Below are 24,561 nucleotides of genomic sequence, written 5' to 3'. Positions count from 1 at the left end.
CCCAGCATGCCACACCCCTATCGTGCCTTGATTAACATGAAAAAAAATCCAGTACCAATTGCTGCTAGGCTGACGTCCGCGTGGGCTCCCGGGTCAGCCTACCACCAGTAAACCTGTGTTCATGTTGTCAAAGGTTATGTGGAGACGCCATGCTCTCATGGCAAATATCATTCACGAATCACGACCATCCAGCCCATGTAAGCTCTTCTGATTAGGTTCCTTCCATAATAGGCCACCATCGTCTGGATTGGGAACCTCTTTCAAGTGTCCGCAAATTTCTTGGTCATGAATTGTCCTGTCGTGCTCTCAGTATCTAATTGATTGTACTGTTGCTATCCTGACCCCCATGACTCGGATAGCTCTTAAGCTGGTGCCTTAAATCTCTTTTGTGCATTCATTTCTCTTATCCACCTGATTATGCACAATTTACCTTTCATCAGCTGTCTTTGTAAATCTTTACCCGGTACTGAAATTCAGAGCTGTTTCAGTGAATCTTTCCTCGCTACTAAAATTCATAAGCTCACACATAGATTGTTGTTCTTTAAGTTATATAGTGCTAGTGATATAAAATGAAACTAGAAATTTATATTTATCAAAAAACAGCAGCAATATTCTCCTTTAGTGCATCACTAAGTTTGCGCAGGGTATAATACAATTTGGCGAGTATATATACTGATTTGATTAGGGAAAGTAGAAAAAACGGCAACGTTTGTTGCTACCCGGTGAAAAATTGCACTTGACAGGCATGTTCATAAAATAGAAGCATCACTTGATTGATAATACCATATATTGTGTTTTATTCCTAGCAACTCACGGGCACCTAACTAGTCTCTTCAATTTACAGAATTGAGTGAACCGTGCATGTATATTATTAATGATTGCTCAAGACTTAACTTTGCAAGCTAGCTTTAGTGTGGCACTTTTTTTCTGTATAAACGAAGTATTTATGCAGTAGATTTCTTTTCTTGCTTCTACTGTTTTAATAATGGGCCCTTTCTACGTTCTTCTGTATTGTTCTACAGCCTAAATATATTGTCTAACAATTGTTGATGTTTGTGTCTGTAGCTCATCCAGAATGCATATCTTTGTCAAGAACCCCACCGGCAGGACAATTCGGATCAAGGTCCACTCATCAGACACCTTGTACACCGTCAAGGCAAAGATCCAGCAGCAGTACCACCTCGTCTTTGGTGGGTTGCAGCTAGAAGACAACCGTACATTGGCCGATTATGGCATCGAGCATGACTCTACGATTGACCTCCAGGAAAAGATGCAAATTTTCGTTACGGAGACGCTGTCAGGCAGGACCATCGCCCTCGAGGTCGACAGCCTAGACACTATTAGCAACGTGAAGTCCAAGATCCAGGACATGGAGGGCTTTCCCAAGGGCCAGCAGTGCGTCATCTTCGCCAGCAAACAGCTGGAGGACGACAACCGCACCTTGGCTGACCACAACATCTGGAAGGAGTCCACCCTCCTCCTTGTCCTCCGCCCATGTAGGCCAGGAGAAAGTAGGATGATGCACCTCTTTGTCAGGACCCTTGATGGGAGGACCCTGGACCTTGACGTCAGGAGCTCGGACACCATCAACACTGTCAAGGTGAAGATCTACGAGAAGGATGGCACTCCCCCTATACAGCAGCGCATCATCTTTGCTGGCAAGCGGCTGGAGGATGGCCGCACCCTGGCGGACTACAAGATTGAGAGCGAGTCTACCGTTGATCTGGTGCTCCGCCTTTGTGGTTGCTGAGCTGGATGGCCTGCCATTCAACAACTAGTTTTATTCTGCAGGAGCCTTCCTTCCAGTAGTGGTGCGTTATCAGTAAACTATCATTCTAGTACTGTACGTTAGGAAAATCCATCCTATCACCCGGTGGTAGTTACCCCACATGTCTCATATACTACCATGTGGTACTATATATACTATTTTATTATTTTAAATATGTTCATATACTATATCTAAGATATTTCAAAGCAAGTTAAATGAAAAAATTGCATATGAGCCCATAGTTTTTGTTATATTTGTAAAATACATACATATTTGTATGTAAAAATGAGCATACTCAAAAAATTGTACATACTACCTAAAAATTAGTATATATACTACATAATCATTGTTATGTACTACATACTACACGTACATACTCTCGGTTCCGACAGATACTACATACAACATACAAAACGCAAGGTGGTGGTAACTACCACTGCTTGTAGGAAACATTTGTCCGTTATATATATATATATATATATATATATATATATATATATATATATATATATATATATATATATATATATATATATCCTCCGGTATTGTTCCTTCACAGTATAAGTGTGGAGTGTTATCATCAAAACTACGTACTAGCGGTATCATTTAGCAGTTTGTTATAGTTTGTTAGTGTGTTGAGTCTGTTTATCCATCTGTCATGCCGAACTACTATTAAGAGTCCCTGGATCTGTATTGTCATCAGTTGATTGAGAATAACAGTCTGTATGCAGTTTGACCGACAAATAGCCTCCTTTCTTTACTCATTTATTTCCTTTCTACATACCCAAATATTTGTATCCATGTTTTCGATCATCTATGACATGACAGTCAAAATTTGAAGAACCCACATGAATGTCACTTTGAGCTGGCATTGGGTAAGAGCTGGAATCAAGTTGTCCTCGTCCTTGCCTTTGGAGGAGGAGGACGGCAGCGGGAGGACCGGGACGGGGGAGTGGTGGAGGATGAGAAGGAGGCTATGGACTTCCACCATCCCCCCACACCCCGGAAGGGGCGTCTTCTGCCCGGTGGCCATGTGGTCTTGTGTCCATGGCCGACCGGGGTGGCTCCGGACTCTCGGCATGGCCCGGAAGCTGCGCTCTTTCCGGCTCATTCGGCTTGCCTGTGCCTTGGTGCCTCCGCGCCCCCACCCTGCTGGTGTCCTTGGTGCTCGTCCATCTCGATGCATCCTCGATTGTGGTGCACTCCGGGAGCTGCATCCCCCCTTTACGGCTCGCCAGCATCCTTGTTGCTCTGGCCCCGTTGACCTAGATCTGTGCTACCCTCCGGATGCGGGCCTCCGGCCATCGTCCAATTCCTCACCGCCCCTCATTATGCCCAGCCGCCCACTCTTTTGCTCGCACTTCCAGCGGCGCCCGGCGGGCGTGGTTCCGACCTATGCCCGACTCCCTCTTATCCGACTCGTGCTCCGACGGCTTGGGACTGCTCGGACTCTGGACAGGGAGAAATCGCTGCATTCTATGCTAGCAACGATGACACCAACGGTGGCCATCCCCTTCTTGGAGGCGTTGTCATGGCCGTTACCTGGTTTTCCGGATCGGACGGCAACGGCGTCTCGGCGCTGTACTCTTTCGTGAAGGCGTTGTCTTGGTTGCTCGCAGTGTCCTCGGGGCTGGATCTGAAGATGTTGGTCGTCGTGTTGTTGGTCTGAACTACTTCTTAGGATGGCGGGTTTAGTTGTGTTTGTTTTCTTGATTGGGTCGAGCATCTCATGTCTCCCTGCTCCAGACACCATGTTCACGCCTCTTGCGTCCGTGTCATGTGTTGTATCTCGCCTTGTACTTGTTCTAACTTCTTCTATCAATGAAATAATACGCAAGCTTTGCGTATTCGTGGAAAAACGAATAGGCCCACTTCAGCCACCATGGAGCATTGGGAGCATAGTCACCTGTATTGCAGACCATGGTGGGTGGGTGGGTGGCGTGGAATTGGGGATTTGGGGGGTAGCGTCTAGGGTTCGAAGGTGGTTTGGCGTTTCGGGGGACGATGGCAGGGTATTTATAGGAGGACGAGAGGCTAGAGGGCCGTGGGGTGGCCTAGGCAAGTGGAACGACGCCGGTTTTTAGAGGGGTAGGTAGGGTCTGGGGATAAAGACTATTTTGGTCAAATTTGAACTAAACGAGTAATAGTAGTTTCAGGGGTAAATTTTTGAGTTGTTCTACTTTGTAGGGGAATTGTCTAGTAAACAGTGGGGTAAGTGGCTAGTGGCCAAGAATAGGGTTGCACAAATGGCGCAAGGTGAGGGCAGCGACGGCAAAACTTTCAGGAGTTATAGAAGCTCTGGTCATGCAAGAGGCCAGGAGAGGCTGTGGTGGGGCTCCACGTAAACATACATCTAATAATGCACGACTGGAAGACGATGATGATCTTGATTCTTGCAGTGCTCTTGCGCCCGACGGAGTTGGGTGGATGTGTCGGACAACGAGTTCTAAAGCTGTAGAACTTCTTCCTCAAGCTTCTTGCAGACCTTGTTGCGACTCCGGAGCTACGTCTCAAGGGTTCCGGTCTCATTACGAAGGCGACCCTGCTCGCTCTTGCTAGGGTTCGTAGGGCCTCACACGCATCCCGCTTCGTCTTCACACTGGCTTCGAGGTCGTGGATGGCCTCCTTCAGAACACTAGCCTCCTCCCCAGCAGCACGCACGACGTCTTTGGCCTCGTCACTCACATGGTGGGCATCCTCGAAAGTCTGTCAGAGCTGTGCCGCTTTCTCGGGGGCTGCAAGGCAGCCCAAAACCAGAGCTCAATAAAAAAGAAGAATAGCAAAGGGACAATATGGAAAAGGAGGACGGGAACTTACAGATAGAATTAGTGCATGCGCGCTCCAAGCGCTCATTGGCTCACCGCCGAGCCTCAAGCTGTTGGCGCAGCTCCGAATTCTCGGCGGCCGGCTTGCGGTTTTGGCATGTCAGCCCCTGCGAAAAGAATGAACGCATATTCAGTAAACAAGGGGCTGATAAAAGCGGAATGCTCGGTTCAACATAAACTAAGCCCGATTCCATATTGGTACCGCACTTAGTCTTGGGGCTACAACTACCGTAAGCACAAATCAAATGACAAAGATAGGAATGACTAACCATGAACCCGGGGTCCACCGACAAGCCAAGCTTCTGGATGGCGGATCAGAAGAGCTTCAACTCCTCGGCAACCCCGCCCATGATGACCCTGGTCTCCTCCGCCACATCGGCCCCAACTCGCTTCCCTTTGGGAAGAGAGACGACAACGACACCATGACTGAATCTGCCACCGCCTTCCTCTTCTTCTTTTGCCTCATATCCAGGCTAGTGGCATCAGGCTTTGAGGCATGGGCGGCAGGATTCAACGGAGGTATAAGGGCAACAATGGCCTCGATCGCAGTCTCCACCGTCGGTACCACCTCAGGCGTCTCCACAGCTCCAGGAGCGCTAGTCCCAACTTCTTTGATGCCAACAGCGACAACTTTCTTGGCTATGGGAGGCGCATGATCCTAAACCCCCACCTTGATGACAACAAGCAGGTTTGGAACATGTACCCCTGGCACAACCATGTCGGCGGTCTTCGGAATGGCAAGAGAAGATAAAGTAGTTCAACACCACTAAATAAGCAAAACTAAGACAGTATCCTACCACGTACAAGTAACAAAGGAAAACAGAGTCTTGGCGGCCTCCAGCGAAGGCTCCTGCTCATGTCGCGCGGCCTCTGGCATGCCGGACATCAGGTGCAACGACCTGGGCTGTGCCCATCTATGTGTGTGTGTGAGTGGCCTGCTGGACCGGCCCATAGTGGCTTGTAATAACATATAGCCTAGCTCGAGGAGAGACGAGGCATGATCTGTAATGACTGATACTTCCTCTGTGCTTATTCTTCCTCTCCACGCAATTCACCTCTGTCTGTAGCTACCACATCCTGGCGTGACGCAAGGAGTTGATGTGATCCCATAGCACCAGGCGGCAGCGGGGGGCATGACTGAGCTGCCCGCTGTGCTGACCTCCTTCATGGACCGAGCGAGCCTGGAATCGCTAAGGCTCGAGAAGAAACACCTAAAGTTACTATGTAGGAACAATGTCAAGACGCAGGTGGAAGACTTACCGGCCTTGCGCAAGGATGTTGCGCTTCGTCAGCGGCTTGACGGGAATCGCCAGTAGTGGAGGTGCCTCAAAACCTCCCCAACGTGCCTCGCGCAAGGATGGTGCGCCTCCTCAGCGGCTTGACGGGAATCGCCAGTAGTGGAGGTGCCTCAAAACCTCCCCAACGGGTCCTGCCGCTCATCTCCGAACACGCGGGGTCCTAACTTTAGTTACTGTATAAGAGCTTCTACATCCGGACTTGTTAAACCTGTCCCCCTATACGCCCACGGGCGCGTTCAGGCGCAGTTGTGGACAGCGCCCGCCGGCCCCTCATATGCTGCCCCGGACATCCACATATCTCAAATTTCGATCCTCAAATCCATGCAATCCATGCACGCCGATCAAACGATATAAATTGTCGGAATTGAAAAGTTTGAAACAAAGCAAGCAATTCATAGTTCAACGAAGCGGACATGCCAAAATGAAATCAATATCCGAGCGTGACGGATGTCCTCGGATCATTGGCCGAGTGCCTGCTCCAGGGGGAATGTGTCCTGCTCATCCTGCTCCGCCTACATCCGAGCTGCCTGCTCTGTCTGCATCCGGGCTGCCTGCTCCGCCTACATCCGGGCTGCCTCCTCCGTCTACATATGTATCGCAACCGCCCTCACCGCCTCGTACTCTCTACGTTCGTTGATCTCCTTCTTCTTATCCGGAAGCCACTTCTTCGCATGCTCATCCAATAGGGTTTTGTCCGCCAACATGATCCTCGCATCCTCCATGTCCTGTGCGCGTTACAACCTCTTCTTCTCAAGCTCTATCTCGCCAAATGTCCTGGGCTTCTCAAGTTCCCATTTGAATGCCGCTTGTTGCTTCTCCAACTCAATCTTATCCCGCTCAATTTCGAACTTCTTCTCCACCCTCTTCCGGTCCCACTCCACCCTTTCCTTTTGCAGATTCAATATGAGCTTATACCTCTCCTCCTTGTTCTCCCCCGCTGAAAAAATGCTCGTCCATGTGGACGTCATTTTTGTAGCCGCGACGTCACGGAAGGCATGTCCGCCGGCATTTGCATGGGCGGAAAGCTCTCTGGAATCGCCCAGTCGACCGTCGAATCCTCCTTTGTCCCAACGGGGTCGGACAGCGTAATCCGCGTCGACGCTTGGATGGAAAGGGTGCCGGGATCCTGGCACGGTGGAGGAGACAGCTGCTCCACCATGTTCGAACCTCCCTGGGACGCTGCCACCGCCTCCCTCTCTTGCTGCCAGCATCGCCACAACTTCCGGGTGACGTTCTCTGTCTTGCAAGTCGCAGCCAACCAAGGGATCCCGCTGACGAACGAGGCGGACCGCGTCTCCGTCGCGGCGGTTTGGGTCGGGCTGGACGACATCTCCGGCGTTGGATTGGGACCGGTGGTGGGGATTGGGAGCAAGGGGGTGAGGACTGTGAGGGTCCGGGCATGGGAAAGGTTGGAGGGCGACGGGAGGAGGAGGAAGGATTTGATGGATTTGGTGCAATTTGCGGTGGGATCGGGTTGTGCTTGAGGTCCGTTTAAGGAGCCCGCCTGGGTCGAAAAATCGTCACCAGGCAGCCCATCCGTATGTATGAGGCGGGTTTGAGGCGGCCGGCCCTAGATGCTCTAAGCCTGCGTATAAACTTGGTTGAATAAATAAAGTGTGTTGTTTCTTCAACTAGAAAAAACTCTCCTCTCCTTTCCCCCCCTATAAAAAGGACTTGTCCTCGGAAGCGGCGATTCGGTGCTCGAGCCCATATGCTCCCGAAATCTTTGTCGTCCGCTCGTTACTCGGGATGCGAACAAATCCTGCTGCCGCGTCTGCTGCGGAACGGGGAAAAAGGGTTGTATTATGTTAGGAGTTAATTAATTAAGTTAATTAATAGGTTAATCCCTGCTATGTTGGTTGTCTCATTGACAACTGCCCCTTTGTAAACCGCCTTTGTATTGGGTATATATACCCCTATTCTTCAATCAATGAGAAGACTGTTCATTCCAATCATTCTCTCCCCTCTCGTTTTTCCTCTCTTCACACGTTATCAGCACGCCTCTACCAAGAGCGAGTTCATCCGAGATAGGAAGAGAAATGGCGCAGCGGCTTCTAGGTGCGCAGCAGCCAATGCAGTGGCGGCGCTCTTCACCGCGGCTTCTCCCGCTCCAAGCGGCGTCCTCCCCGCGCGCTATGAAAGGGCCGAACGACGTCGCCCCCGGCCATCGGCCCGGCTTCCCGGCGAAAAGGCGCAGCAACCCGCGGCGTTCTCAGACGCACATCTGCATCAGCGACCACAATCCCCGGCCAAGTACAGAACAAGAAAGAAGGGGGTCACAAGAAAAATAACGAAGATCTAGGCCACTTTTTCTGCAGGACGATGACGCATTAAATTATGCGAATAGCAAACCCGTGATCTCAATTGTTACTACGACCAAGAACGAGAAGGAGTTCCAAGTAGTACATCATCAGGATTTTTCTCAGAATCTTCATCGGAAGGAGGACCAAAATCTAGTGCAGAAAATGGAGGATGAAGTCATTTGCACTCAAGAATATCGGAGACCTCAGGTAATCTCCTAATTATCCTAACATATTATTAGCCTATACTTGTACTACTACATGTAGTAAAATGTCCAATATCATATCCCTTGGATACAATATTCAATAAATTTGAATGTATGTTTCAATTCATACTCAATATTGTTGCGTACACAATGATTTTCTAAGTATTAATAAATAAAATATTAGGCTTGATAGCCTTAGTCATCCTGGTTTGGGGATGATTAGAAAATTGTTGACAATTCGGTTGGTCACAACTTAACAAGTTGCACAATATTCCCCATATCATCAGATTATATGTGCACCACATGTGCCATAGGGAAAATCAGTTTTAAGGAACTCTCATCTTAAAATTCTAAATGAGCCACTTATTCTTACTTGAACACATTCAAAAGATATATGTGGAATATTGGACCATTGTCTGGAGTAATTTAGATACTTCATGGTACTCATATACACATTCATAAAATATTTTTTAAGTGTGTCTCTTATCACACACAATCATGATCTTACTCATTAAATTGCTTAACTTATCAAAGTAGGAGCAAATTCTCTTGAACAAAGGATAAACCCATTCGAATGGACAATGTCGTTGAACTCATTTCACGAGACTTTTATGATTGCATTCGATACTCTATGTACATACCCAAAATGGTTTAACTAAATTTCTTATCAAAGATAGTCAAATGAATTACATTACCACTTTTAAAGAATTGTAAATTTACCAGCCTCTTGTTGGACACATACGGCCTTACACACCGTAAGTATGATCTAAATCGTACCAACTGCATATCATACTACTTTCCCCTTGTAGTAACTACGTGGAAATCAACAAAGTATTTCTCATCTGCGATAATTCGGTTACATGCCGATATCACCACTCCTGCATACATCAATGGGCACTCACAGAAATTTAGGGATCTATGTGAGGAATAACAATTTATCCGTCAATCAAAATTATTCATAGCCCGTATGCTAATTGCATCAGCAATAAGGATATTTTTCGGCATTAGGGGGAGATAAGTACCACAAAGAATGTCGAGAAATAAATTAGAAATGTTATTGACATTCAATCCTTATATCCACGTACTCAAAGAATCTGAACTAGAAGTTTAGAGAATCATATATTTGCAACACATTGCAAATCAGCCATATACATTTACTCATGACAAGGTGTCACAAATTATATATTCCTGCAGTAAAGTGTCGGAAAGAGTGGAGGTACCTGATAAACCACTCTTCTCCCCAAATGAGAGCAAGAGGGGGAGAAAGCCTGACCACACGAGATATAATTTCTCATATGCTTCCGCGGAAACAGAGGAAATTACATCCTCAACCAGTAAATGTAATTCAACATCAAGTTGAGAGACACCTTATAGGATGCTCATCATCTGAAATCCGGCATAATTGTGCACAAAATTTTGGATGCCGGGACATCGAAACACCTTGACTTTCTTGTTTTAGGAAATCACAAGGAGTTAAAAGGAATAGATACATTTCCACAAATTTCATCGATTCCACCAGAATCATATAACATAAAAGACTACAATTGTCGACATATATTTCTTCTTAAATTACTAAACCTTTTGGGCCCTGAACCAAAATCCATGGTAGAGTGCCTCTTGCACTCATATTGGTTCACATAAAAGGAAGCAAGTAATGAAGAATAGCACTCGCTCTGCAAACGAGTGGTATTTACCGCAGTAATACCTACTCCTCATAAGTATCTTCCACATGAAATACTAAAAACTTCTCATTCATAGACAAAGTTAATGAGGTGGTGAGAAAGTGAGGCTTGTAGCAAAAGGGTTCCCGCAGAGACCCGACATCGATTACAATGTAACATACCCTCTTGGTATGAGTGGAATTATGTTTCGATACTAAATATCATAGGGAATAAAAATAATAATATTGTCCATGCAGTTGATGGATGAAGTGGCTACATACTCATATGAGTCGCTCATTTCAGATATCTCTATTGAAGTCCCTGAAGGGCTAAAACTTCCGAATCCAAACGCAAATCGTAACAAGTTTTGTGTAAAACTTCATAAGTCACTCTATGACTTGAAATAGTCAGAAATCATATGGTACTACTGACTAAATGAGTTCCTTCTTCAAATAGGATTACTCAAAGAATGATGATTGCTTATGTGTTAATAAGGGAATCCCAAATTTGATTTCCTTATATCACTTAGTGTATATCAATGACTTCATCATCAATGTCTATAGTCTATACAAGACCTAAACATACACAAAATCATCTCAAGGCGGAAAATTTGGATTAAACCAAATTTAGCTTAAGTTTACAACTTGAGCATTCTCTCAAGAATACATATCAATCAACATATATCCAAAACATATATGAGAAGTTCAATGTGGATATATCATACGAACAAAACTTATATGGTCGATGTGAGGAATATTGAGTTATATCCCAAGTTCACAATAAATCTTAGACAATTCCATCAGGAAAAACAAGATTTGACCATGATATGATATATGATATTGGCTCTTTACTTGATCCCAACAAAGCCATATCAATGACTGAGTTTGATGGAATAGCCTTCTTATGGAAGTCGTCTAAATAGAATTTAACGGCTACTTCCACTTATCATTCTGACATAATTGATTTATATAAAGGCATTGAAAATATGTTTTGCTTAGCAGAATGATTAATCACACTTAAAACCATGTGGTTGAGATTCATCAGAATAACATAACTTGATTTATCAAGATGCTACCACTTGTGTTACTCAATACATACAGGTTATATGAAGAGCAATATCACAAAGCACATTGCTCGAGGTCACTTATCCTCATGAATTATAGAAAGCGAGGAAACAATTTGCAAACAAAATACTGGAAAATCCAATGGATTATTCCTAATGTCATGATCATGTCAATGTAATTAATATGAGACATCCTCGAGATTGGCAAAGTTCAGGGGGGGAGTAATCTCCCAAAGTATAACCCATTAACAATCATTAGATTGCATATATTGTACTCTTTTTCCCTTCATGAGTTTTTCCTAATGGTTTCTCATAAAAGGTTTTTAACGAGACAATACAACACAAGTGTATGTATATGCCATATCATTTTTCTCCTTATATTTTTCCCACTGGGTTTTAAGGGAGTTTTCAATGGCATATCAGATTGCACTCTTTTCCCTTATGAGTTTTCTCTCGAAGTTTCTCATAACGGTTTTTAATGAGGCAATATCTTTTAAAGATCATATGTTATACTTTCAAGTTTTTTCCCCATCGGGTTTTTAAAGGAAAGTATACAAAGCATATTTATTGTTCTCTAAACTCACCAACGAGTTTTATCCTTCCTCAAAGGTTTTTCTCATATGAGTTTTCAAGAGACAATAATCATTATATGTTGCATCATTTTTCTCCTTATTATTTTTTCCCAATGGGTTTAAAGAAGTTTTAGCAACATATCTACACTATTCTCCTCATATTTTTCCCACAGGTTTTTTGGAGGAGACTTTAAAGATTATATAAGGATTTCTCAAGATGAAGATGATGAATATTCTTAAAGGCAAAGACATACAAGGAGTATTATTTATCAAGATGATGCATACTCACCAAGACAAGCATTGATTAGGGGGGGTGTTAGGAGTTAATTAATTAAGTTAATTAATAGGTTAATCCCTGCTATGTCGGTTGTCTCATTGACAACTGCCCCTTTGTAAACCGCCTTTGTATTGGGTATATATACCCCTATTCTTCAATCAATGAGAAGACTTTTCATTCCAATCATTCTCTCCCCTCTCTCGTTTTTCCCCTCTTCACATATTCGATATACAGTAGGAAACAGTGGAGCTTTTGTGGGCCCAGATCGTACGCGGGGAAAGGCCCGTTTCGCTTGCCAGTTATGTGGTCCGTGGAACAGGACGTTTGGTTTGCACCGAGCCACGAATCAGAAAAGTGTGGAGCCCGTTTGGATAAAACGGCGACGTTTGGAGTCGTCTCCCCCCCTCTACCCGCAGAAATCACCTCTGTTCCGCCTTCATGGATTACGGGAGGACAGGCGGCGGCGCTTGATCTTACCAGAAACTAGAAGATGGAAGATTGTGTGCTTGAGTCCATGCTTGATGCCGTGGATAGGTTAGTTCCCGGGGGATCTAATATGTTTCTTGGGGTAAGCAGTGTCAGTGGGCACGCCGGGAGAAATAAGCTAACGCTGGCCATGACCGGCGCTGGTTGCCACTTGAAATCAGGTTCCCGCTCCGGGAGGAGTTCGTCGATAGCTTGGATCACACAGATCCGGTGCCTCTGGCCTTTCTGCTGGAGAGCTTGACCAACGGTGGAGTCCCGGGGGACTCAAACAATGGGTCTGGTTGCGGGCAGCAGATCGGCAGCGCTGTCCCGGAGAGAGCACACGGGGTGGTGTGCCGTCGTCCGGATGCTTCTCCTACTTGGTCGGCGCGGTCAACTGACAGAATCAACCGGCAAGGCCCCGCTGGACGAAAAGGTCTGAACCCCAAACACTGTCATTGTAGAATTGCATTTGTTCAGAGTGTTTGCCCCACGTTCATGTAGCCAAACAAAAAAAAAGAATATCTGAGCTCACAGTAGCACGAATGAAAAATGCAGGAACTGATCTATGCAGCAGTAGAAATGTAAACCATGGTACGCGATCATAACAGTATAGCTGCTGTAACTACTTTTATGCAAATTCAGCTGGAAGTATTTTACTATTGAAGGCCGGTTTGTAAATTTAGGTTACGACTCGGTAGTGCACCACCAGACAGGACTCCATGCCCATCACGGATGAGTGCATTGGAACAATCTATTCGGAAGTATGCGGAACCTATGAAAAGTTTAGTACATCCCACACTAGGCCTAAGTTTCAATTCATTGTGAGAGGCGACTTCTATAAGAGCCGGCTAAACGCCGAAAGGACAAAGTCAATGCAAGAAATTGTCTGCGGCTGCTCGGTAAAAACTGATTCATGTAATTATCGTTTTGGAAAATAAGTGGCAGCCATGGGTTTCGGTGCTGCAAGTGTGTTTAAATGATGGCATTTGTGTTTTTATCAAATTATACAGGGGAAACGAGAGGCAGAGAATAGTAGGTCATGCCACTATGAGTGTCCTGCATTTATAAGGCTGCTGCGCACGACCCACAACAGCTGGTACATAATAGAGCAAGGACATGGCCCATGACAAATATAACAAAGGCTATCTGGAAACAATCTTTTTCAAGCTTGCTGGAATTCTCGTTGATGTCGCGCAAAAGGAACTCTTCTGCTCCGCGCAAGCTGTGAACCCCTATCTTATTCATTTCAAGTGATACCTATAAGAACTAAATTGCTTCAGGGTTTATGTTGGCATCCGTGCCTTTGATTTTGCGATGACTGCAAGGGATCCCAAAAACCTTGTATACATCTCTCTCCAACTAACACTTACCCTGCTCATTATCCAAGAGAAGGTAACAACCGAAGCTGATAATGCATGTATTACATGTAAAATAGGAGTGGAAGAGGTGCTGTCTAGATACATGAAAAATTGTACTGTTCAGTTAAAATTCGAGGAAGAGAATAAGAGATACGGTGAGTTCCTATTCAATCCATTTTTGTTGCCTTGCCTATCATGCCTTCATTGAACCGAAAAAATGGACTACGACAAGAATAGACAAATTTATATTTAGGCATTTCTGCAAAACAGAAGACACAACTTTGCCAGCTCAGCTCAACTTTGCCATAGGCCACGATCATCACAAACAGCATGAGAACCACTTGATCTTGGACTTCTGAAGATGCGTCTGGCCTGCGCAGCTCAACTTTGCCATAGGCCAACTGGCATCCGCTGGCGACAAAGCATAGGCATAGTCTGGTCTTGAAGCTGCTCGCATGACTCATTGGCTTCCTGAGCTTCCCGTCACCGCCTAGACCCAGCAGTTCATCTTTTTTCGTAATAGCCTGATCATGTCCATTGTGGCTGCTTGTAAAGTGATGGAGGAAACGACAGTCATCGCCGGAGCGGTAGTCGCTGCTGCTGCGCATTGACAAAAAAAATAGATCCACCGCAAGGAAAATGAGAGAAAATAATCCAGCTGTTGCAAAGTGATTGCAGGCAGCAACTTGTTGTTGTAGATGCATAAGGTTGTTGTTCACAACATGCCATCCTTTGAGAAAAAGATTTGCTTTTCGAATGGAACAGCTTGATATTTATGACCGCAGAAAATTAACCTGGAGGACCTGGTGTATATCTTCTTTGATTTGTTAAATGCCAACAAAGTCAGTGTATCTTTTAACTGAAGGAACTGGTTACATGCTTCCATACTACTCCCTCCGTCTCATAATGTAAGACGTTTTTTGACATTACACTAGAGTCAAAAAACAACTTACATTATGGGATGGAGGGAGTACTTTCAAATGCAAAAAATGTTTTGAGACATCAATGCATGATTCTAGTTGTTCCCATGGACTGTTGGTGTGGAAGCAGATTGAATGCCGAGAGGACAAAGTCAATGCAGGAGATCGTTTGTGGCTGCTCGGTGTGTACTTAAATCTGTTTTTTCGTTTGTTAGAGAATATAAAAGTCCCGCTTCGGTACAACCCCCATCCAAAACGTATAAAGCGCAATATGGACTTTTGACATGGTATACCCACTTTATACGTATGATAAGTTGCCCGCTAGAACGTATACCCTCTGCGTACCACCGATTGGGCCGGCCCATGAAGGTATCTCGTAGCGCTCGCACCTACGGCAGGTATATAGTTGCAAAGTGATTGCAGGCAGCAACTTGTTGTTGTAGATGCATAAGGTTGTTGTTCACAACATGCCATCCTTTGAGAAAAAGATTTGCTTTTCGAATGGAACAGCTTGATATTTATGACCGCAGAAAATTAACCTGGAGGACCTGGTGTATATCTTCTTTGATTTGTTAAATGCCAACAAAGTCAGTGTATCTTTTAACTGAAGGAACTGGTTACATGCTTCCATACTACTCCCTCCGTCTCATAATGTAAGACGTTTTTTGACATTACACTAGAGTCAAAAAACAACTTACATTATGGGATGGAGGGAGTACTTTCAAATGCAAAAAATGTTTTGAGACATCAATGCATGATTCTAGTTGTTCCCATGGACTGTTGGTGTGGAAGCAGATTGAATGCCGAGAGGACAAAGTCAATGCAGGAGATCGTTTGTGGCTGCTCGGTGTGTACTTAAATCTGTTTTTTCGTTTGTTAGAGAATATAAAAGTCCCGCTTCGGTACAACCCCCATCCAAAACGTATAAAGCGCAATATGGACTTTTGACATGGTATACCCACTTTATACGTATGATAAGTTGCCCGCTAGAACGTATACCCTCTGCGTACCACCGATTGGGCCGGCCCATGAAGGTATCTCGTAGCGCTCGCACCTACGGCAGGTATATAGTCGCTAAAAAAAGAATTACAAAGGGACCGGCCTACAGGGATTCGAACTCTGCAGCTCCAACTTAGAGTGTTGCAGCTACCTACCAATCAACCTGATAGACATTAGTGGAAAATAAAGAGCGTGCCACTTTAAGAACTAACTACAACACATAATCCTGGCAGCTTTTGGATTTTTTATCTTTTCTTGGAAATTATGAATAATTTTTTCTCAAAAACCGAGTAATTTTTTTAAATCCAACAATTGTTTTCCGACAACTCTAGAAAAGGTTTAAAATTCAAATTTTTTAAAAACTTGCCTTTTTGAAAATCCTAAATATCTTCTGCAAATACGTGGACATTTTTGGAATTTCGGAAATTCTGAGCAATTTTTCAAAACCGTGAACATTTTAAGTAATTCCGAAACATTTTTTGAGTTTTGAGAAAAATTTGAAAACTGGAACAGTTTTCAGAAAACAATAACCTATTCTGAAATTCTCGTATATTTTTAGAATTTATGAAAAATAGGTAAACATGAGCATTTTTTAAATTTTTGTACAAAAGCTCGAACATTTTGGGAAACCACAAACAATTTTAAAAAACTAACATATTTTTAAATTTCCAAACATTTTTGGGAAAGTGAACATTATTAGAGTGTTGAGAAAAAATTGTAAACAGCAAGATTCTTAACATTCAAAACAATTTCTAGAAAAAAGAATATTTTTTGGAAATCCTGTACATTTTTTGAATTTATATTTTTTTTAAAGGAACACGTTGTAAAATACTGAATTTTTTTGCACAGGTTTCAAAAAGAATAATCTATATCTATAACAATATAAAAAGATCCAAAGAGGCAGGTCCAACTGACCTCGGCCATCGAACTAAGTCAATCCAACGACCTAGACTGCTCCAATGACGAGCACTAAACGTGTTTGACGTGCAATTAATATCATACCAAATATTGCACTAATTACGAGATTAATATACAAATAATAGCACACCTAATATCCGCATGCAATTAATATATTGCTTAAATATTAACGTGCGTTGTACGTGCGCATTTACTTGTAAAGTTCAAGAAGGAGAAAATCAATTAACCAGAAGAGAAGAAAAAATGCTTAAGCCCTAGAAAATAAATAAATTCAAAAATTATTCGCAAATATGAAAAAACGCTGGCAAATTTGAAAAAGTGTTCACATCTTCACAATGTGCATGCCCACCTGTTGACCAAAGTTGATGCCTTTTTTGAATGTCCAAAAAAAACCATGTACAACATAGGGTGCCTAGATATGTGACAAGGCTGCACTGAGAGCATGTTGTTTCTCAACATCCGTTAAATGAACTCAATTTTTTTCATTGACTTGTATGATCAATTCAAGGCACCGTGCCAAGTTGTATTGGTTTTCTAGAAATTTTCCGTTTTCTGGTGTTTTTCTTAGTAAAAAAAAGGCGATAAATGGCCAGATGTGACGCAACTTGCATATGGTGTCGGAAATAATTCAAATCTGGCGTGGATGCCTACCATGAGCATTCTCACCTGCTCGTAAAAGTCGGGGTCAGTTCATACATGTCCGAAAATAGACCATGTTTAACAAGGTGCTCGGGCAGGCCAAAAGGTTCCGTATGAGAGCATGTTTTATTTGACATCTTTAAATGACTCCAATTTTTTCCCATAAGCTTAAATAGCCAATCCAAGGCACCATGCCAAGTTGTTTGAGTTTTTAACAGTTCTTTCAATTTCTATAGTTTTCTCGATGAAAAATGGCTATACATGCTCGAACATGATGCAACTTGCATATAGTGTCAAAATTCGTTCAAACCATGAGCATGCCCACCTATTGGCAATAGTTGGGTCATTTCATGCATGTCCAAAAAATGGACCATTTTCAACGGGTGTTGTTTGGGTAGGCGAGATGGGTCCGTATGAGAGCACGTTTTATCGGCATGGTGAAATGACCCAAAAAATTCCATGAGCTTATATCACCAATTCAAGGCACCATGCCAATTTGTTTGAGTTTTCAATTTGTTTTTGCAATTTATGGAGTTCTCTCGATGAAAAATGGACCACAAATGGCCGAACGTGACGCAACTTGCGCATGGTGTCGGAAATCATTCAAACCTGGCATGATTGTCTGCCATGGGCATGCCCGGGTCATTTTATGCATGTCCAAAAATATATCATGTTCAATGCAGGGTGTCCGGGTAGGCCAGATGAGTTCGTATACGAGTGCTTTTTTTGCATCTTCAAATGACCGCAAATTTGTCCATGAACTTTTATGACCAATTCAAGGCACCATCCCAAGTTGTTTGAGTTTTTCGGCAGTGTTTGCATTTTCTGGAGTTTTCTCAATGAAAATGATCGATAAATGGCCAGACGTCACACAACTTGCATAAGGTGTTGGAATCGTCCAAACCTGGCATGGATGCCTACCGTGCGCATGCCCATCCGCTAGCAAAAGTTGGGGAGGTCTCGAGAATGTCCAAAACTAGACCATGTTCTAAACACACGAATTTATTTTCCTGAAAAAAACCCAGAGTAAAATAAAACAAAAGCCGGTTTTAAACACATGAATTTGTTTTCCTGAAAATTTGTAAAGTTACATTAGCCACATAAGAAGCTAAAAGGAAAGGAAGTGTTCAAAAAACTATTCAAACTGTTAGTTCTAAAGTTTGCATGCTCCTCATATTTCTGTAAAAGTGTTCAAAATGTTGCTCGGAAAAAATGTTCTTAATATTTGGAATTAACATATCTCCTTAAAAATTTGAAATGTTCATGCTTGTATAAACTATTATTCAATTTTTTAAAATATTTTCATGCTTTTATGAAAAATGATTTTTTTAAACATGTTCAAGTTGTTCAAAAAAAATGTTGGATTATGAAACATTATTCAATTTTTAAAAATTCATTCAGAATTTTCTTGGTGTCACTCTCTCCATTTGGGTTTATTGGGTCCAAGAGCCACCAAAACTTGTACCATGTTTACTAGGCTGTTGTATAGTTTATAAAAAAAACAATTAGGCTGCTGCATTTAAGCACGTCACTTTATTCCCTAGTCTCTCCATGAAAGCTAGCGCATGGGTTTCCTTGATTGGATCATGCAGCACCATTGCATGCACATGTTAGTTAATATGCCTAATTAATAGCGGCGATTAGCTAAGAGATTTATTTCCATTTTTTCCTGTGCGTTTTTCGTGGTGTTCCCGTTTCGGCTCATGGGCCCAATAATTCCGGGGGGAGGGTTTCTTAAGTTTGCACGTTCCTAACCATTCGCAAACGCTAGTCAGGTCAACTGGCGAGCCTTTTAACTTAATGTATAAAGGTCTGTGGTTCGATTCTTAGCGAAGGCATGTATTTTGTGAATTTTTACATCTCGTGTCGCCCTCTCTCCAGCCTTCACCAATGGGCCGGCCCAGTTGAGGGTGTCTCCCATCCCATATACATGTTCGGGACGTATTTTAAAAAAAGACTATCCTGCCCTTTGTTATGAAGGGGTATGAAGAAATCTCGTGCGTTGATGTGTTTAGGGGGGTTGTACCGAAGAAGAAGTGAATATAAAATAGTTGTGTTTAGGGGGTTGTACCGAAGAAGAAGTGAATATAAAATAGTTGTGTTTAGGGGGTTGTACTGAAGAAGAAGTGAATATAAAATAGTTGGAAATGTAATTGACAATGACTCGGTTTTGCAAAGCAGGGTAAGCCAGATGCAGAGAATAGAAGGTCGTGTAGATGGCGACTGACCTGCATTAATACGGCTACTGTGGGCGGCTGACAATAGTTGGTACTCCCTTTGTAAACTAATATAAGAGAATCACAGCCAAGCACATAGATGTGTACACGAATAATCTGATACAGCCAGATGAAGCAGCGCAGGATGATGGCGAGGTGAGCACTGCAAACTCAGAGCAGGCAACGTTCGCCTTTGGTTTTATGCGATTGCTCCACGGTGATAAGTGTTCCAGGGTGAAGTTGTCCTCATGGATGGCAAAGGCGGAACGAGCTACAAGCAGGAAGTGGGCGTGGACTCAGGTTGCGGTTCTTTTGGAAGAAGGTTTCGGCGATTTCCCAACCTTCGGCATGCAGGTCAAATAAAGTGTTGCTATAACTGATGTGGAAAATGGATCCGACCATGTATGTGCCGATTGACTTTAGTGACACTTGCTCACACGAAGAGGGGGTCAGTAGCATCTCCTGTAAGCGTAGGCAAACAAAGAGTTGGTTTTGTTGACCGTCTGTGTCGCTGTGTTTTTTCGGTCTCGCATGTAGAGCTTTGACTACTAGCGTAGTTACTGGGGTTTGCATTTTGGGAGCACTTGTTGAAGGTAGTAGTCTGATATGCGTGAGCCAGCTTTTTTGATTGTCGAAACCATTGGTGTTGTAATGTAGGACCTTGTTGCCGGAGTGCATCTGTTAGTACATTTCTAGTCGTAGTTTTTTGGTCATGACTGGTGTGAGGTGGTGCGTGCGTGTAAAAGATGCAAATCATGCCTCAGGAAATAGAAAATGGCATTCGTATTATTTCGTTAATGACAAATCATGCCTCATTGCCATGTGTAATACAGACGAGCCGGATGTGTGTCCCTTGCAGCAGCTAACCAACCAAGACGGCTCAGCGGGGTACAGGACTGAGCCGTGCACGGGTCATCTGTTCCAGCTGAAGGTGACGGTGGCCGTCGCAATTAATGCACGCAGGAACATACCATATTTGAGTGCAATACAATGTCTATACCTGACGCAAATACAGTCACATGCACAGATCCAGATGGTAGCGAATGGTGCTGATTTCAGGTTCAACTGAGCCCGAGCTCAGAATGGAATATCCGCTTGTCCTCTCCTTTTCTATATATATAATAAAAAAGAAACCCTCCATCGCCAAAAAAGAAAAAGAAGAAACCCTCTCCTCTCCTCTCTATCTCTCGCTTGGACCGCTCTCCTTCCTCCTCCGCCGCCGCCGCCCACCCGCAGTTCCTACCGCACTCGGGCGGAGATCTTCCTCCTCTCGGTAAGCCCAGCCCTAATCCGCTCGCTCTCTCTTCCATCTACTTCGTCTGCGCCGTGGATTTTTCAATCCTCATCCTTCCCCGAGCAACCCAACGCCAGAACCCTACCCGCCTGACCTAGCTCCTCCAACTCCGATGACGAGAGAGACGGTGTTGTTGAGAGCCCTGCTGCCCTAGTGCAGGCTAGCGAGATGCATCCGCCCCTCCCCTGCTCTAGTGTTTGCTGCGATGGCTGGCCCCCCTCAAAAACAGCCCTGCTGCTTTGGTTGTGGTGCCTGTGTTCCTCACACTAGTTGTTTTTTGATGCTATTGTAGTTGGTGTACCACTGTTTTGTTTTTTATAATGAATGTAATTGATTTCCAGACCTCGGATCTACAGCTGTGCAATTGTTCACATATGGATTGGTCGAATTCTAGCATCTCTAGATCCTACTGTCAATATCATCTTATATGTCCGATCTTAGGATTATAATTCTCCATCAAATTGCTTCTCGTGGAAGAATCTCTTCATCTAGAGATCGGTGATATACATGGCAGTTCTTGTTACATGTATGTCCTCACTACAGAATCTAATGATTTTTGAAATTTTGTTTTGTTTATTTGCACAAGATAAACAGCAAAGATTGTCCAAAATCGTCATATGTATTCGTTCGCCTTTGTGACTATATATTTCTGTCATTGCTTGTACGACCTGTTGCAACTTGCAAGTGTTGACGTTTTTTATGTAAATATAAAAGCTGGACGGAAGCATGTGCATGCTGTTAAGTTTAGTTACTAAACCTGAATATTCTGTTTTCCGATTAAGATCGATGCATTGTAGTGTAGCAACTCTGAATGGTGCTCTCTAGCTAGCTAGCTGGTGAGTCTTGTTGGCTGATTTGGCATTTGCCTGCTAGCTATTGATTCTATTCTAGAATGTGTTAGTAAGTTAATTGAGAACTTTATGTTTACTTTTTGGCCCCCCGCACCCCAACTTGCCGCACCTGCATCACGTTTTGACTAACATAAAAAACAAATCTTTCATTATTAGCAATTAATTGGCATATCAATTACTGATTGTCACAGGGATGCCTGCGCAGAATCCTTTACTAACATGAAAATGAAATCCTTGACAGACTGCCAGAATGCCCCTGAAGAAGCGCCTGCACCTGTCGCCCGCTGGTCCCAAGCTGGAAGACCATGTCGAGGAAGCTGCTTCTGCTGTCTCTACCTTTGGCACGGAAGGTAGCATGCATGGTGAGTTTTACCGACTCCTGCTCGCAATCTGCACGATGCATAGTACTCATCACATTCTTTGTTCTGTGCGGGGTTATTGAGTGGCTTGCATGTTTGATGCACTTAGCAGATTCCGAGGAGGAAGTTGGCGATAGCGGCAGCAGTGGCGGGGACAACAAAGACGATGGTGGCAGCCATTCATCGCAGATTGACGGTGCCGACATGGACGAGTAAGTGATCAGAGTTCTCTTTTTAGACAGTTTTTCTATTTTGTATGCATGTCTCCTGCAGTTAATACTCCCTCCGTTCCATAATGTAGTGCCTATAGATTTTTACAAAAGTCAAACATTACAAACTTTGACCATGTATATAGAGAAAAGTAGGTACATCTAGAATACCAAATGCATCTCATTGGATACATCGTGAGTGATATTTTCAAAATATACATGTTTGGTATTGTAGATGTAGACAATTTTCTCTATACACTTGGTCAAAGTTGGCAAAGTTTGACTTTTATAAAAATCTATAGGCACTACATTATGGAATGGAGGGAGTACTAGCTAGCTGCAAGGTGCAAGTCAGCCCCTCGGTTGCTGTTACGATCAGTGCATTATCCTGTTATTAGGAATCATTTTGTTCACTGGATAAACTCTATTATCAGATTCTGGAACACATACTTTGTCAGCTTAGATCCCTCAGCTCGCTAATTGGGTCAAAAGATCAAATCGACTCTTCTTCGGCCTGTCAAATATGAGTTTCGAGTGTTCAAGTACTCAAGTGCTAATAGTCCCATTATGAACACCTGAACTTTATATTGTAGCTACACATTTCTTTGAAAAAGGAACTAAATTATCACAGAACACTTGTAACTGTTCTATAAATAATTGGTATGCCAATCCGTAATGGAAGATTTGATTTTCATGTTAGTCAGTGCTTATAAATTGTTTATTGATCTTGAACCTTGCAATGAATGCAAGTTGTAATCAAACCTTTTAATCGTTTATTGTGATCTGCTTGTTATATCCACGGGAACAAGCTTATGTCTATTAGTTGGTAATTTCTTTGGCCAGAAGATTACTTCGTTATACTGAACTGTAGTTTCACATTTCCTGTTCACAATGAAAAACATTTGTCATAGCAACAAGCAATAGTTGGTCCATTGGATTAAAACCAGAGATGTTTTCTACATGTGTGCTTTTTGCTTCTTATCCTGCTTTATTTATTTGATCTGTTGATTTCTTAGAAAAAGAACATATGAACAACCCCTTCAATCAAATAGTGGATATTTTATTAAGGTTTTATTTTGAAAAGCTTCCAAATCTTCACACGGAGCTAGACGGTTTCTTCGCCATGAATGTTCTTCTCCAGCTATACTAGTAGAGCGCCCGTGCGTTGCCACGGGCCAACAGATGAATCTATCACAGGCCTCTCAACTTCAGCTCTTCGATCATTTGTGTAATAATTTGCTATGTTGTCACCCCACTTCAAATCTAACAAATGAATAGCAGACACTTGGCTTCGGCTCTACATTGCCACCCGGCTCAAATTCGCATATGTTTTCTTAAGTTCGCCATATTGCCATAAGCATTCCCATCATCTCTAACTTTGAATGTCTTCCAACATTCATCATCATGCACTCCCTATAAAAAGTTCTGACAGTTAAATAAGGTCCTTGTACAATTTTGCAATGTTATACATCAAAAAACCTAAATTGCTCTCATTATTTTCCCGTGTAAGCATTGCATGAGATACGATAGCTCCACTCGTACGAACCCTCCTACCTCACTATTAGAATCACCCCATACAAAGAAAAATATCTAGGATCATATCACATGCACATAATGATCAAGGCGTAGCACTTTTGTTGTCGAATTAGGTGTTGTGCAAACAATTTGTTTCCGCTTTTGGCCACTACAAATCACATGAAACAAGTTCTTCTCACTTGAATTGATGACTCATCCATCATATTTGTATTTTGTTATGGAACTGATTTCATGCATCATCGTCCCTCTAGCTGGTTACTATGACACAACTTCATAACGGGCATCTAGTCCCTGCTCTCTGCACTACACTATTTCTCTCATATGCTCGTGCTCCTTGCCTCTCCCATGGACACCACAACTTTCACCAAGTAGGGGATCCCTATGATGTAAAAATCCTTCATAGAAAACAAAATAAATGTCATATGCGTATATTTTTCTATCTCAACCATTTACAATCCCTGGAATGATTCTCCCCGTTTCTCCTACAGCCTACATTACCAAACTTTGTCGTCGTTCAGCAACAATGCATGCCCTTGTTTCTTTGATACGCACCCAAAACAATTAAAAACTCCGTTAATGAGATTCTTCGTATTTATCATAACACGGTTAATCAAAATAGAAGAACTAATAACCTTCTCACTGAAAAAGGAAAAAAATATAGTGCCCTACTGTCAGTGGCAATGTAGGCAGCCTCGACTTGCAGCCACTGATGCAAACCCACAATCCAAGGAAAGAAACCATGACTTCATGCAAAAATCATAATAAGTATTGTCTTGTTGTATAAAGAATATTTTCTTTCGAGAGAGACTTATAGTACTTGACAT

General features: G+C 43.2%; 1 protein-coding gene across 1 annotated transcript in view; it reads left to right on the top strand.

Moving 5' to 3' along the window:
* Positions 1–1,075: 1,075 nt before the first annotated feature.
* The window catches only part of LOC123057283 (polyubiquitin-like), a 29,798-nt gene continuing 6,312 nt past the window's right edge, over positions 1,076–24,561 (top strand). The window contains exons 1-2 of the mRNA XM_044480351.1: positions 1,076–1,742; positions 22,113–22,118. Coding sequence (XP_044336286.1) covers positions 1,076–1,742; positions 22,113–22,118 — 673 coding nt within the window. The remainder of the gene's footprint in view (positions 1,743–22,112; positions 22,119–24,561) is intronic.

The sequence above is a fragment of the Triticum aestivum genome, chromosome 3A (genome assembly GCF_018294505.1).
Source record: "Triticum aestivum cultivar Chinese Spring chromosome 3A, IWGSC CS RefSeq v2.1, whole genome shotgun sequence".
In the NCBI taxonomy this organism is placed as follows: Eukaryota; Viridiplantae; Streptophyta; class Magnoliopsida; order Poales; family Poaceae; genus Triticum; species Triticum aestivum.
Note: the sequence above shows the minus strand (reverse complement) of the source record. Positions and strands in the feature narration are given on the sequence as shown.